This window comes from Rhinatrema bivittatum, chromosome 2 (genome assembly GCF_901001135.1).
Source record: "Rhinatrema bivittatum chromosome 2, aRhiBiv1.1, whole genome shotgun sequence".
Lineage (NCBI taxonomy): Eukaryota > Metazoa > Chordata > Amphibia > Gymnophiona > Rhinatrematidae > Rhinatrema > Rhinatrema bivittatum.
The window spans coordinates 355,168,459-355,182,762 of record NC_042616.1 but is presented as its reverse complement, the minus strand read 5'-3'; the positions used below and the strand labels follow the sequence as shown (position 1 = coordinate 355,182,762).

At 45.1% G+C, this 14,304-nt stretch overlaps 1 protein-coding gene across 1 annotated transcript in view; it reads right to left on the bottom strand.

The window, feature by feature from the left end:
• The window catches only part of ANKS6 (ankyrin repeat and sterile alpha motif domain containing 6), a 705,076-nt gene that overhangs the window by 606,863 nt on the left and 83,909 nt on the right, over positions 1–14,304 (bottom strand). The window contains 2 exon segments of the mRNA XM_029589918.1: positions 7,746–7,796; positions 7,799–7,851. Of these exon segments, the coding sequence (XP_029445778.1) occupies positions 7,746–7,796; positions 7,799–7,851 (104 nt within the window).

The following is a 14,304-nucleotide window of genomic DNA, read 5'->3' as shown; positions in this document are numbered from 1 at the left end:
ATGACTTCATGCACATGGAGACATCAACACCATCAATGTAAATGAGAGCATCCTAGAGCCTGACGCATAAAAAAAGCATTAGTCAAGCTGATGCAAGTGAAGGTGTCAACTCAGATGAAACGAGATGCAGAGTCAGGATCAATGCACTTGATAACATCGAAAGGTCAACGCAGTTCAACAAAACACACTGGTCGACTCAAAAGAAGGAATCAACTTCGACACACATTGTCTGACGCAGGACAAAGTGTCAAAGCATTTGACACAGACTGGGAAGCCTGCCAAGTTGATTCATCAGTGGAAACTTCACCATGGGAACCGTTAAAAGTCATCTCACTGGGACTCTCCAACTAATCTGGAACCTTTTGTCCAAGTTTATCAGAGTGGAAAGGGTAGTCACCTGTTGGGAAACCCGGCTGCGGGTGTCCCCCCTTCCCTTATCGGCGGAAGCCGGCTTCTTCCGCTCCCTTCCTCGGCTCCGATTGCAGGCCATCCCAGGCCTTGACGCGGGGTCCTCCCCACAAGGGAGACGCTCCGACCTCTTCAGGACCACGCGCCCAAGCCCTATATTAAAGAGGCCATGGCCTCTTTAAATATAGGGCTTGGGCTTTGTCAACAGGTCAGCTCTTCTGAGAGGCTAGTTGCTAGTTCCTGGTGTTCCTGCTTGTTCCAGTCTCCGTTCCTGTGTTCCTGCCTGTTCCAGTGGGTCCAATTCCTTCTCCTGCCTTCAGTTGTCTCTTCGGTTCTGACTTCGGCCTGATATCTGGATTCTTCTGTCTTCTGCCTGTCCTGACCTTTGGTGTGTTCTCCGGCTTCCGCTCGTCTTCTGCCTGCCCCCTCTGGCCTGGTTCTTCGTTGCTGCACCTCTGCTGCCCGCCACAACTCCTGGACCATCACCGTCTCTCCGGACTTCTGCCAGCCTCGACTCGGATCACCCACTGGACTTCCTCTGCTAGGAGAACTCCGCCTAAGTCCTGCTGGCCCCAGCACCCAAAGGCTCAACCTGTGGGGAACGTGGTATAGGTGAAGTTCCTGTCAGGTCTCCTGGTCCTGTTCCGCCTCCCGGCTACGAGTGCCACTGAGGGCCTCCCTTCAGTGAATCCTCAAACTCTCGAGCCGGCTCAAGGGTCCACGTCTCCAACAGTTTTGCCATGGACCCGGTGGATCTCTCTGGTCTCCAGGCCATTCCAGGCATGGCCCAATGTCTGCAGCAGCCACTGCTTGGACCTCTTGGCTGCCATGGTCGAAAGGTTTGGCCAATCATCTGGACTCTGCTCCCCAGGCTGCAGCCTGTCTCCGCCTCTCATTCTGGCCTCCAGCACCTTCCGCTTCTCTGCATCTGCCAGTACCCACCCCGCTATGCTGGGGATCCTAAGCAGTGCCGGGGTTTTTTTCAGCCACTGCTTTATGTGCTTCTCCCTTCAGCCTTCCACAGTTTCCGTCTACCAGATAAAGACTACCTACATCCTTATCCTTACGTGGGAGTGAGGAGATTCCTGCTCTGTGATATTCAGCAGTTCGTCCACGCATTTCATGCAGGTCTTCGACAAACCAGCTTGACAATCCACGGCTGCCACAGAGCTCCTCCACCTACGCCAGAGGTCCAGGCCCTTTGTAGACTATGCAGTAGAGTTCCGCACTTTGGCCTCAGAGCTGGGCTGGCGGAAGGACAGCCTGTGAAGTATCTACCTTGAAGGCCTGGCTCCAAAAGCATTCCCCACACAGACTGGGACACTCTCCAAATCACCGCTTGGAATCCAGCTTGCTTCACTTCCTGCTTTCCAAAGCTGCCTCGACCTCGCATACCTCTGGCAACCACCTCCTTGACGCTGCCAGCTCAGTACGCAGATTTCGCCGATGTCTTTTCTAAGGAAAAGGCTGAGACCCTCCCGGAGCATCGGCCCTTTGACTGCACTATTGACTTACTACCTGGCTCTACGCCTCTTCGGGGTCGAGTTTACCCCTTGTCCTTGCCGGAGACGCAAGCTATGGCGCAATACATTCAGGATAATTTGGACAGAGGATTCATTCGACCCTCGACCTCTACGGCAGGAGCTGGGTTCTTCTTCATGGCTAAAAAAGACTGCTCCCTCAGACCTTGTATAGATTATCGTGGTCTCAACACCATCACCCGCCGGGACAGATATCCTCTCCCGCTCATCCCAGAACTCCTGGACCACTTGCAGGGGGCCAAGATTTTTACCAAGCTTGATCTCAGAGGGGTATATAAAACTTAGTATGAATCAAACCAAGTGACGAATGGAAAACCGCATTCTACACCCGCGACGGGCATTACGAGTACTTAGTAATGCCTTTTGGACTGTGTAATGCTCCAGCAGTTTTCCAAAACCTCATGAACGAGGTCTTTCGGGATATGCTCCACTCATCCGTAATTGTCTACTTTGACACGTACTAGTATTCTCGAAGGATCTCTCTACCCATCGACAGGAAGTACGGCGCGTATTGCAACAACTCCGAGAACACAGTCTCTTCGCAAAACTGAAGAAGTGCTTGTTTGAGCTAAAGTCCCTTCTATTCCTGGGATACACTGTGTCCACTACTGGATTCCACATGGACTCTGAGAAGGTCTCAGCCATTAGGGACTGGCCATGTCCAGTGGGAATCCGAGCCCTCCAGTGCTTCCTCAGCTTTGCAAATTTCTACCAGCATTTCATTCCCCACTACTCTCAAAATGTAGCTCCACTCACCGTCCTGACTAGGAAGGGTGCCAATGCCAAGGGCTGGCCAACCTGAGACACTCCAAGCATTTGAAGACTTAAAACAGGCCTTCCTTCTTGACTCCTGCTTATGCCACCCTGAGCCATCACGACCTTTCATCGTCAAGGTGAATGCCTCTGACCTGGCCGTGGGGGCGGTCCTTAGCCAGCTCTCCAGCAAGGGCGCGCTACTTCCCTGCTCCTACTTTTCTCAGAAGTTCTCCCCCACCAAAAGAAATTATGGTATTGGCGATAAGGAGCTAACAGAGGGGCAGACAGCCTGAACCTAAACAATGGGCCCTAGGCGAGAGAGTTTGGTTCTATACTTCAAAGAGATACTGAAGGACAGACTGACCGAACCAACTGTCACGTTGGCCATCCCTATCCAGACAGTAGTGTGATGTGACTGTGTGGAGAGAACTCTACATTGCAGCCTTGCAGGTCTCCTCCACGGGAACTGCCCTTCTGCACCAGCGACTAGGAGTCCTGCTGCTGCTGAGGAAGCTGTTCGGCTATCTCCAGCACCTGCTTCCAGAGGTCCCACAAGTATTGGCTCATATAGAATTGATACGAGGTGATGGGAGCAGTAAGCTTGGCCACCTGAAATTTTCTCCAAAGAACATCTAATACTCTGTGGTCTTTCCCCAGGGGTGTCAAAGAATGAGTTCGAGAGCACTTAGCCCTCTTGAGGACAGATTCAACAATCATTGACTGGTGGGGGAGCTGACACTTATCGAATCCAGTAGCATTTCGGATGAGGTAGACTCCATCCGCCTTCCTGTTAATGGGAGGTACTGTGAGGGGGTGTTCCCATATCCTCAACAGCAGCTCCTTAAGGATATCATGCACTAGGACTAAATTTCCTTAGGAGACTCCAACAGGAGGATCTCCAGCATCTTCCTCTGTCGAACAACTGAAACAGAATGGCTTCAGCCATTACCTGCACAAAACCTGGGAAGGATCAATCCTCCAGCTGGAACCTCCTTCTGAAGAGAGACCTTCCCAAAGTTCTCGGAAGAAGAGGCTTCCATAGTGTCATCCCTCCAGGAATCATAGGGACCCTCATCTTCACTGTGATCTACTGCCACCTTCGTCCAGAGGCACAGTCATGAGCAAACCCAGAACAGGCCCTGGCAAAGCTGGACAGGGGGGGGGAGGAGGTCAGCAGGCCGCAGCTTTATGCCGGCCCTAGTTGAAACTTTCTCCTCAGAGGAACCAGCAATGACAAACCGTATCAGTCAGAGGAAGCCTCGGTGCCCTGCCTGGGCATTGATGGCCTCCAGGGAATCGATACCAGCTGGGTCCATAACACTGATTAGCATATTGAGTCATGCCAGGACTGGCGTTGGCGCCTTCAGTGCCACAGGACCGATGGCCTGCATTTCCCGCTCCACCACCAGCTGGACTCATCGCTCCAGCGCCTCATCAAAAGTTGCCAAAGCCAACATTGACTGGGAGGAAGGAGGAGTGGCCAGATCTTCCTCAGCTCCCTAAGATGGATTGGTGACTGGCACCAGGACCGGTGGAGACTGTTGCGGACCCCCAGCAATGACGGAGGATGGATGCTCCTCGTTGCAGGGTTCTCTTCAGGGGCATCACGGGATAAGCCGGAGCATCCCCATGCCTGCCATGGTTGCATTGAAGGCAACTGGCGCCGATGCTGTCTCAGCTTCCTTCGGTGCTTGGCCCGGTCATTCCGCGAAGCAGAGGTCGAAAATAAGGAACCCAACCTCCTCAACCTGGAGAAGACAGAGCGGGCCAGGGCTCGGCACCCCTATACACCAGTGGCATCACCGGAACCGACACTCCTGCCGAGGTCAATGGCATGGTGTCCATCGGTGCAGGCAATGCCAAAGTCAATGGCTCATACTCCTGTCAACCCGAAGATTTTCTCCATCTTGTCGAGTCAGGAACGACGTCCCTTTGGGGTCATTTGAGTGCACTTGCAACAACCCCAGGCAGAAGACACATACCATGGTAATCAGTGATGGACATGGACCCTCAAGCTCTGGGGGCATCAACGAAAACCAGCTGCAACCATGACCAAAGTGAACAAAGAGGGATGCAAAATGACAACAATGGCAGCAGGTAACGATGACCGGCAGCACTGACACACCACCGTAGAGGAGGCTGAAGTGAAAGAAAATGTTACCCGAAACACAGAGAAAGGCTAGCTGAGGAGGCTACCGGAGGAACCGAGAGGGACCCGGCATTGATGGAACACGAAAAAACCCTGAAAAAAAACCAGGGGAAAAAAGGTTTTTCCTCAACAAGTTTTTAATGAAAAAGCAGGAGCTCACACACCACGATGTGAAAGCTACACGGAAAAAACAGACTGAAGAGGAAAACTGTGTGAACTCAGGCATGCTAGGCATGTTCAGTATGCCAAGTCAAAGTTCTGGAAACTGAGTTTTCCATGACGAGGCTCCATCTGATGATGTCACCCATGTGTGAGGACTACCATCCTGCTTTCCTTTGAAGAACCAAATGAATGTCAACACGGATATATAGAGCCAGATTTTCAAAGGGATACGTGCGTACCCCCCCGAAAACCTGGCCCAAACTCCCCCTGCGCACGCCGAGCCTATGTTGAGTAGCTAAATCCCGGGGAGGCGTGTCGCGGCCGGCGCATCATCGGGGCGTTCTGGGGGCATGGCCGCGGCCCTCCGGACCAGCCCCCAGACCAGACCCTGACGCACCGGCAGCCGGCCCAACGCGCGCAAATTACGCCTGCTTCGAGCAAAGGTGGGGGGTGGTTAGTTAGGGCCACTCCGATTTCGGAGCGGCCTCGGAGGGAACGGGGGCAGGCTGCGCGGCTCGGCATATCTATTGAAATCCCGCGTACTCTTGTTCGCGCAAATTTATAAACTCTACTCCTAAGTGAGGTTCAAAGAACATCCTTCCAAAATCTGGAAGGTGGATCAAATGCAGAACATAAGAATATAAATACTATGACAGATCAAACCAATATGCTTTTAATGCTTTTAACGTTTCGCTGTAAACCGACGTGATATGTAATTTTGCACATCAATGTCAGTATATAAAAATTCCAAATAAATAAATATCCATCAAGCTCATTATTCTGTCTCAGACAGAGGCCAATTTGGGTCACAATTATCTGGCAGATCCCCAATATTTAATCTATTTCTTGCATGTCACTCCCAGGAATAAGTACTGTCTTTTCCATGTCTACCTGGCTAATAACTGTTCATGGACTTTTCCTTCAGGAACCTGTCCAATCCTCTTTTGAACCCCATTAGATTAGTTGCCTTGACCACATCCTCTGGCAATCGATTCCATAGTTTGTGTGCTCAGTGAAAAAATATTACTTACAATTTGTTTTAAATCTACCGGTTGTTGTTTCATGGAGAGTCCCCTGGCGTATTGTGCTAATTAATTTTCTTCTTGATGATGAGGTTTGTTTGTACTGTTTGCTTTATTGGTATTTCTGGTTTTAATCTACAATTTTTCACCGCTTTGGGCACCCACTTTGTGGATGGGGAAAAAGTATAAAAATTTTTAAATTTAATAAAATAAAATACATCTGAAAAGGTAAACTATCATTCCCTATTTACCCATTTCACCCAACCTAGCCTTAATTTGTTTAACCATTCTCCATAAGGGAGCTTTTCCATCCCCTTTATCATTTTTGTTTCCCTTCTCTGAACCTTTTCTATGTTCGCCGTATATTTTGAGATGGGGTGACAATAACAGTACACAATATTCAAGATGCAATTATTCCAAGAATCTATGCAAAGGTAATATGATAATATGGATTTTCTTCTATATTCCTTTTCATATAATTCCTAATGTTTTATTTGCCTTTTTTGACCACTACCCACACTGAGCTGAAGATTTCACAGTACTGACCACAAGAACTCCTAAAGTCCTTTTCCTGCATTATGACTCCTAACACAGAACCTAATATTGCGTATCTATTTGGAATTATTTTTCTCTATATGCATGTTACTTTTCTATTTTTGGAATCCTGGATTGGTAACTAATAAAGACAAGATTCTGTGCTTAATGGACCTTTATCTGCCGTATTGGGTCAGATCAATCTGCTGCATAAGTATAATAGAAATATAAGTTTGAAAGAAACCATAAAAAGTCAAGTACATTTCCCTGCTTCTAAACAGGATCTGTAGATGAAACATCTCAGACATGTTTATGTAGTCCTTTAAAAACTCCAGTGCTGGAGGTTCAGCTACCTTTCTGGCTAACTTATGTGCAGGGTTCATCTTTACAGTTAGCATTGAACAGAACCATTTTATTTCCTTTTATTGCTATGGTTTAATGATTGTGTTATTCTCTAATGCATAAAAGTTAAATATGAAACAGAATAAAAATAGCAGACATGTTTTGTCTGATTACTCATGTTTTCTTAAAATACTAATACAACTTACAAATTCTGCCAGGGGTATGTAAAGCTAAATCACAACTGTGTATCATGCAAATAAAGATAGTTTACAGGTCCCCATTATACAAGGAGCACAGCTGAGCGAAGTTAGAGATAGTATTTTGTTTTTTTTAACGTCATTGTCAACCGCCAAGTTTGAATCCCAGATTGAAGGATATAAATAATATATATAATATTTACTGGGGATATCCTGAAAACAGGTCTCTTTGTAGCCCTTGAGGACTGGAGTTGGCTAGCCCTGGACTAGTCATTTATAAAAGTTTAACAGTAAGGTTAGGGCAGAGATGGAGTTAGTTAAAGGGAAGACAGCAATAATCACCAAAATGCCTAATCAGAGACAAGGTTTCATAAAGACAATGTCCTAGCTTAAGCAAACACTGGATAGAGACAGTGTGCTCTAACAAATTTGCTAACTGGAAACATATGCACAGAAAATCAAATATAAAATGTCCAATTTATTTCTGCATTCAAAGAATATTGTTCCCAAGAAAATAGTGGCATTTCCATACAGTTTAATGCTCAAAGCAGCTTTGAATTAGCAGTGGTAAGATACTAAAATGGTTTTGTCAGTAAAGGACTTTAAACAGCAGAAAGGATCAGCAACAACTTACCAGGATCATTGAGCAGCATTACTAAGTCAAATGCAGTGTATCCATTTTTGCACGCAAATTGACATCAGCTCCCTGATGTAATAGATACAAAACTATTTCTTTATTTCTGGAAAAAAAAATAAAAATGTCAGATCTCTAAAACATTTTTTTTTAAACTTTGTCATTACTGCGATAGACATGGGATTACCTATGGATTTTTTTGCCTTCTCTTCTTGTTAACAATACTAACTCATGATTTAAAAGCTAAAAACATCTTCTAGTCTTGAAAATTCTGAATTTTATTTTGCCCTGTGCATTTAACATTTGTCTATAGCCAAATTACCATGCATTTACATGATTAAGGTTGGACTCCTAAAAAACCTAAGATGAAGAAAACACTTGCTTGTGCAAAAATGCTTGTCTGATTACATTTATAAACTAATTGTTTTCTTGAGGATAGCAGCAGAGATGGTGGTACTCATTCCAGGCACAGATCAATCATCTAGGAACTAGATCGAAAGTCAGAAGCCTCTGACAAACCATTTCTGTCTGTATGCTACCACAAAAATAGTCCTCAGAATTCTTGGGCCAGATGCACTAATTTTGTATGCAAATTAACCCTCGAGTTTTGAAAATACTTGTACAACTAGTATACAAGCAGCAGTGGCAGCCGAGAAGGATGGTAATCATGTGGCACTTATGATTATGATAGTTGGCAATGATTTTGGGGATGATTCTGCCCTGCAGGAGTAATGACTGCACAGCCACCACCACAATCAGTGCTTTCTCTCCTCTGTATTAACGCAACCATGGAGGAACATCCCAGTAAAATCATTACTTTTGGAGAGCATTATAGGACAATATCCCCTCCCTTACCACATAAAAACAAAATATGCCATACTGGGTCAAAACAAGGGTTCATCAAGCCCAGTATCTTGGGCCAATCCAGGTCACAAGTGGCCAATCCAGGTCACAAGTACCTGCTAAGTACCCGCTAAGTACCCAAACATTAAATAGAATTCATGCTACTGATGCCAGCAACAAGCAGTGGGCCAGATTTTCAAAGGGGTACGTGCATATCTTACTTATTTCGGAGTGGCCTCTGAGGGAATGGAGGCAGGCTGCGCGGCCCGGCGCACGCAGGCTGCCGATTTTGCACAGCCTTGCGCGCGCAGATCCCGGATTTTAGCGGTTACGCGCATATCTATTAAAATCCTGTGTACTCTTGTTTGCGCCTGGTGCGTGAACAAAAGTACGCGTGTGCGCAAATTTATAAAATCTACCCCAGCAGTTATTCCCTATTGAGTAATAGCAATTTCTGGAATTCTCCTCCAGGAACTTATCCAAACCTTTTTTTAAACTCAGCTACACTGGCTGCCTTAACCACATCCTCTGGCAAGAAATTCCAGAGCTTAATCATGCGTTAAATGAAAAAGAATTTTCTCCAATTTGTTTTACGTGTCTACTTTTTAACTTCATGGAATGCCCCCTAGTCCTTGTATTATCCAAAAGAGTAAATAACCATTTCACATTCCCCATTCAAGTCCTTTCATGATTTTGTAGACCTCCATTAGTCGTTTATTTATTTAAGGGTTTTTTATATACCGCGGCACGTTTGGAACATCACCTCGGCTTACAGTCTAACATAATATAGCAACAAGCTTTACCTGGAGATGCAAACAGTAAAGGTTACAATATACACGGTAACAAGGATAAACATACATAGTTGGTTCTATGTATGTTTCAGTCGTCTCTTCTCCAAGCTGAATAGTCCTAATCTCTTTAGCCTTTCCTCATGGGGGAGCCCTTCCATACCCTTTTTCATTTTGGTGAGTCTACTCTTACTTTCTCCAGTGCAACTATATCTTTTTAAAGATACAGAGACCAGAATTGCACACAGTATTCAAGGTGAAGTCTTCCATAGAACAATACAGAGGCATTATGACATCCTTCGTTTTATTTGCCATTCCCTTCGTAATAATTCCTAACATTGTTTGCTTTTTTGACCCACATCACACTAAGCAGACGATTTCAACTTAACAACTATGATGCGCAGGTCTTTTTCCTGGGTGTAACTCCTAAAATAGAACCTAACACCATATAGGTACAGCATGGGTTAATTTTCCCTATATGTATCAACTTGTACTTGTTCACGTTATATTTCATCTGCCATATGGATGCCCAATCTTCCAGTCCTGCAAAGTCCTCCTACAATTTATCACAATCCGCTTGTGATTAACTACTCTGAATAATTTTGTGTCATCTGCAAATTTGACACCTCACTCATTGTACCTCTTTCCAACTCATTTATAAATATATTAAAAGCACCAGTCCAAATATAGGACCCTGAAGCGCTCCACTTTTCCCTTTTCTACTGTGAAACAAAACATTTAATCTTGGTCCCTGTTTTTAACCAGTTTGCAATCCAATAAAAGGACATCTCCTCCTATCCCATGACTATTTAGGTTTCTTAGAAGCCTCTAAAATCCAAATACTTCACATCTACTGGTTTACCCTTATTCACCCCTTCAAAAAAAATGGCTGCGCCCATTAAATCATGTCTATCTATATGTTCTGTGATTTTATTCTTTGTAATAGCTTCCACGATTTTTCCCGGCACTGACGTCAGGGTCACTGGTCTATAGTTTCCCGGATCACCTCTGGAGCCTTTTTAGATATCGGGATTTACATTGGCCACCTTCCAGTCTACAGGAACAATGGGTAATTTAATGACAGACTACAAATTAATTGTAATAGATCTGAACATCATTTTTGAGTTCTTTCAAAACCCTGGGATGTATACCATCCGGTCCAGGTGATTTGCTACTCTTCAGTTTGTCATCTTCCAGGTTCACCATGATTTGGGTCAGTTCATCTCAATCATCACCCTTGAAAACAGTCTCCAAGGTATCTCCACAACATCCTCCTCAGTAAACACGTCAGGGAAGATAAGGGCCATTGCAGAAAGATTAAATTAATTCTTTGCTAAGTGCCCTTTAACGCTTCGATCACACTGATAAACAAAGCTTTTGTTCCTTCAGGCTTTTGGTGTTCCCAAATAGATTTTTTGATGCTGATCACAGATATTTCAAAATTTGTACATCAAGTAAGGTTTTTGAGAAACGGCCAATTTTGTGTTACAATAATTGTGAAATTTTAAAACAATCTCACGTTCATATATTTTCTTGCTGGACAGTTTTTATGGTTTTTAAAATTCATGTTGTATTTTTGACGGCCATAAACAATGTAACATGTAACAGACTAACTTTTTTTTTTTTTTTTTTTTTTTTAATTCACTAAGAAAGTCTGCCTGATCATGCCAGAACTTGCTCGGGCAAGCCCCAGCTCGACTTGCATAAGTGACACCACGATAAAAGAAGGTGTTTTCGTTGGCCCACAAAATCCAGGCTGTGTTGTGCATGTCATTGCAGATACATTTTCTTCATTCCCACTTGGATTTTTTCCCAGACAACCTTGGCACTGTGAGTGATGAACATGGTGAAAGATTTCATCAAGACATTGTCAAAATGGAGAAATAGTATCAAGGCAAGTGGAACCCCTCCATTCTGGGTGACTATTGTTGGTCTCTCATCCACGAAGCGTCGGACAGTGATTACAAATGAAAATCTGCGGCAAAACATTTTTAGTTTTGTTTTTTGGTGCCAACACTGCCATTATAGCTTATGCTGCTAGAGACACGTAACAATGCTTAATGTATATCACACTTTTCTCGTAAACGGTACGTGATACAGACATAATAAATGCATATCTGTGATCAGCTTGTTAAAATCTATTTGTTACAAAAAAGGTGGGGAGGAAACAAAATGTTCCCAGAAATTTGTTTACCAGTGTCTTCTAACGGTCCAACCAATTCCTTCACAAGCTTCCTGCTTTGAATACATTTTTTAAAGTTTTTATTTTGAGTTTTTGCCTCTATGGCTAACTTTTCAAATTCTCTTTTAGCCCGTCTTATCACAGTTTTCCATTTAACTTGCCAATGCTTATGCTTTTTCCTATTGATTAGTGACTGTTAGGAGGTTCCCTTCCTTCATTAATTCCTCCTTTGAACTTCAAGGAGAGAGTCATAACTACAGATTTTTGTGAAGAGCCAAGAAAAAAGTTTAATTTATCCTTATTTTAAAGGGCTTCTTGGTTATATTTTTATGTAGTGCTAGCTTTATAATTTCTATATTTTCCTAGATATTGATATTGCTGCATTAAATTGCTGTGTGTTTAACCTCCCCAAAAAAAACCCACCCAAAAAAAAAAAAAAAAGGATTGAGCTTTTCAGCTTTGCACAGGTGACTCGTGGTGCATTGCAGGGGGCAATCAAGTCTTTAGTCTGCTTTGAACTTCAAGGAGACAGCCATAAATACAGATTCTTGTGAAGAGCTAAGTAAAAAGCTTAATGGGCCGATACAGTAAGGGGCGGTAGAAAGAGGTGCATTAGTGCCCGGCACACCCGCGTTTGCCGCACGCACAGTTCGGATCACCTACCGCTCGATACTGTATTCAAATGGCATGCAAATGCAAGCCGCGTCCAACCCATGTCCAACGCGCGTCCATGAAGCGCAATCCATTTTACTGTATAGGCACTATACCTGCGATAACGTCTTGGACGGAAGGGAGTCTTCAGAGCAAATAGGAATGTAGGCCCTCGTGGAGAGAGTACTGATTCCTATGTAATAGAACTCACTGTGTTTAGGACCACGATCGCCTCCAGGCAATGAGGTGTCTTCCGAGTGTTCTGGCAATCTGAAATCAAGAAGAGAGAGCGGAGACCCCGTGGAGCGGGTACTCCTGGTAAGTTTGAAAAGGCAGAGCAGTTAGGACGGGTTCCCCGGCTGACTCGGATCATTGGTGCAAGTATCGTGGACTGCCGAAACAAGTCCTGTTGGAGTTCCTTGCTAACTCGTTAGAGGTTAGCAAACAAAGACCTTTTAAAGTGCAATTGGATGACATCACTACAGGGGGACACCCCCGAGGTTCGCGCCCTTGCTGGTACAAAGTCTGGAGTGCACGTGTGCCCTTACGTCATCGGGAACATGGCGGATCCATAGCCTCAGGCCAGCCCGGGGGAACCGGTACTATGGAGGTGGAGAGAAGCCGCGGCTGCACTGTCCGTCAGAGGCGAAAGGAATCGCATCCCAGGTAGAGAGGGTGGAGCGAGGGGCGAGAAGATGTACGAACGCAACAGGAGAAAGGATTAACAAAGATGTAAAGTGAGGTGACAAACATTTTTCAGATACAGAGAAAGGAGAAAAGTCCAAAGTGATATAGTGAAATTGAAAGGTGAAAAGGATCAATGTGTGGAGAGAAACGTAATGGCAGAAATATTAAACAAATACTTCAGATTGGTATTCACTAAAGAGGACACTGGAGAAGGATAGTCACTAGTTAACAAGAAACTGGATAGGAGTGTAGTAGATGAAACTCCATTTACAGAAGAGAATATATGGGAAGAGCTAGGAAAACTGAAAGTGGACAAAGCCATGAGGCTTGTTGAGGTTCATCCCAGGATACTGAGGGAGCTCAGATGTGCTGGCGGGTCTGCTATAGTACCTGTTCAAGAGATCCCTAGAAACAGGAGTGGTGCTGAGTGGAGAAGAGCGGCGGTGGTCCCATTTCACAAGAGTGGGAGCAGAGAGGAGGCTGGAAACTACAGGCCTGTTAGCTTCACCTCTGTGGTGGGAAAAGTAATGGAGTCACTGCTGAAAGAAAGAACAGTGAACTATCTACAGTCAGAAGAATAGCGGGACCAGAGGCAGCATGGATTCACCAGGAGAAGGTCCTGTCAAACAAATCTGATTGAATTTTTTGATTGGGTGACTAGGGAATTGATTTGAGGAAGAGCACTCGATATCATCTACTTGGATTTCAGCAAAGCTTTTGATACGGTCCCGCACAGGGGGCTTGTGAATAAAATGAGAAGCTTAGGAATGAGTGCCAAAGTGGTGGCCTGGATCGCAAACTGATTGACGGACAGAAGACAATGTGTGATGGTAAATGGAACTTACTCTGAAGACAGATCGGTGTTGAGCGGAGTGCCGCAAGGATCGGTGTTGGGACCGGTTCTGTTCAATATCTTTGTGAGCGACATTGCGGACGGGATACAGCGACCTTATTTTGTCTTTTTGCGGATGATACTAAGATCTGCAACAGAGTGGACATGCCGGAAGGCGTGGAGAGAATGAGACAGGATTTAAAGCAGCTGGAAGAGTGGTCGAAGATATGGCAGCTGAGATTGAATGCCAAGAAGTGCAGAGTCATGCATATGGGTGTGGAAATCCGAAACAACTGTATTTGATGGGGGGTGAAGGGCTGATGTGCACGGAGCAGGCGAGAGACCTTGGGGTGATAGTGTCTAACGATCTGAAGTCGGCGAAACAATGTGACAAGGCGATAGCTAAAGCCAGAATAATGCGGGGCTGCATTGAGAGGAATATCTAAGTAAGAGAAAGGAAGTGATGATGCCCTTGTGCAGGGTCTTGGTGAGGCCTCACCTGGAGTACTGTGTTCAGTTCTGGAGACCATATCTCGAAAAGGACAGAAACAGGATGGAGACGGTCCAGAGAAGGGC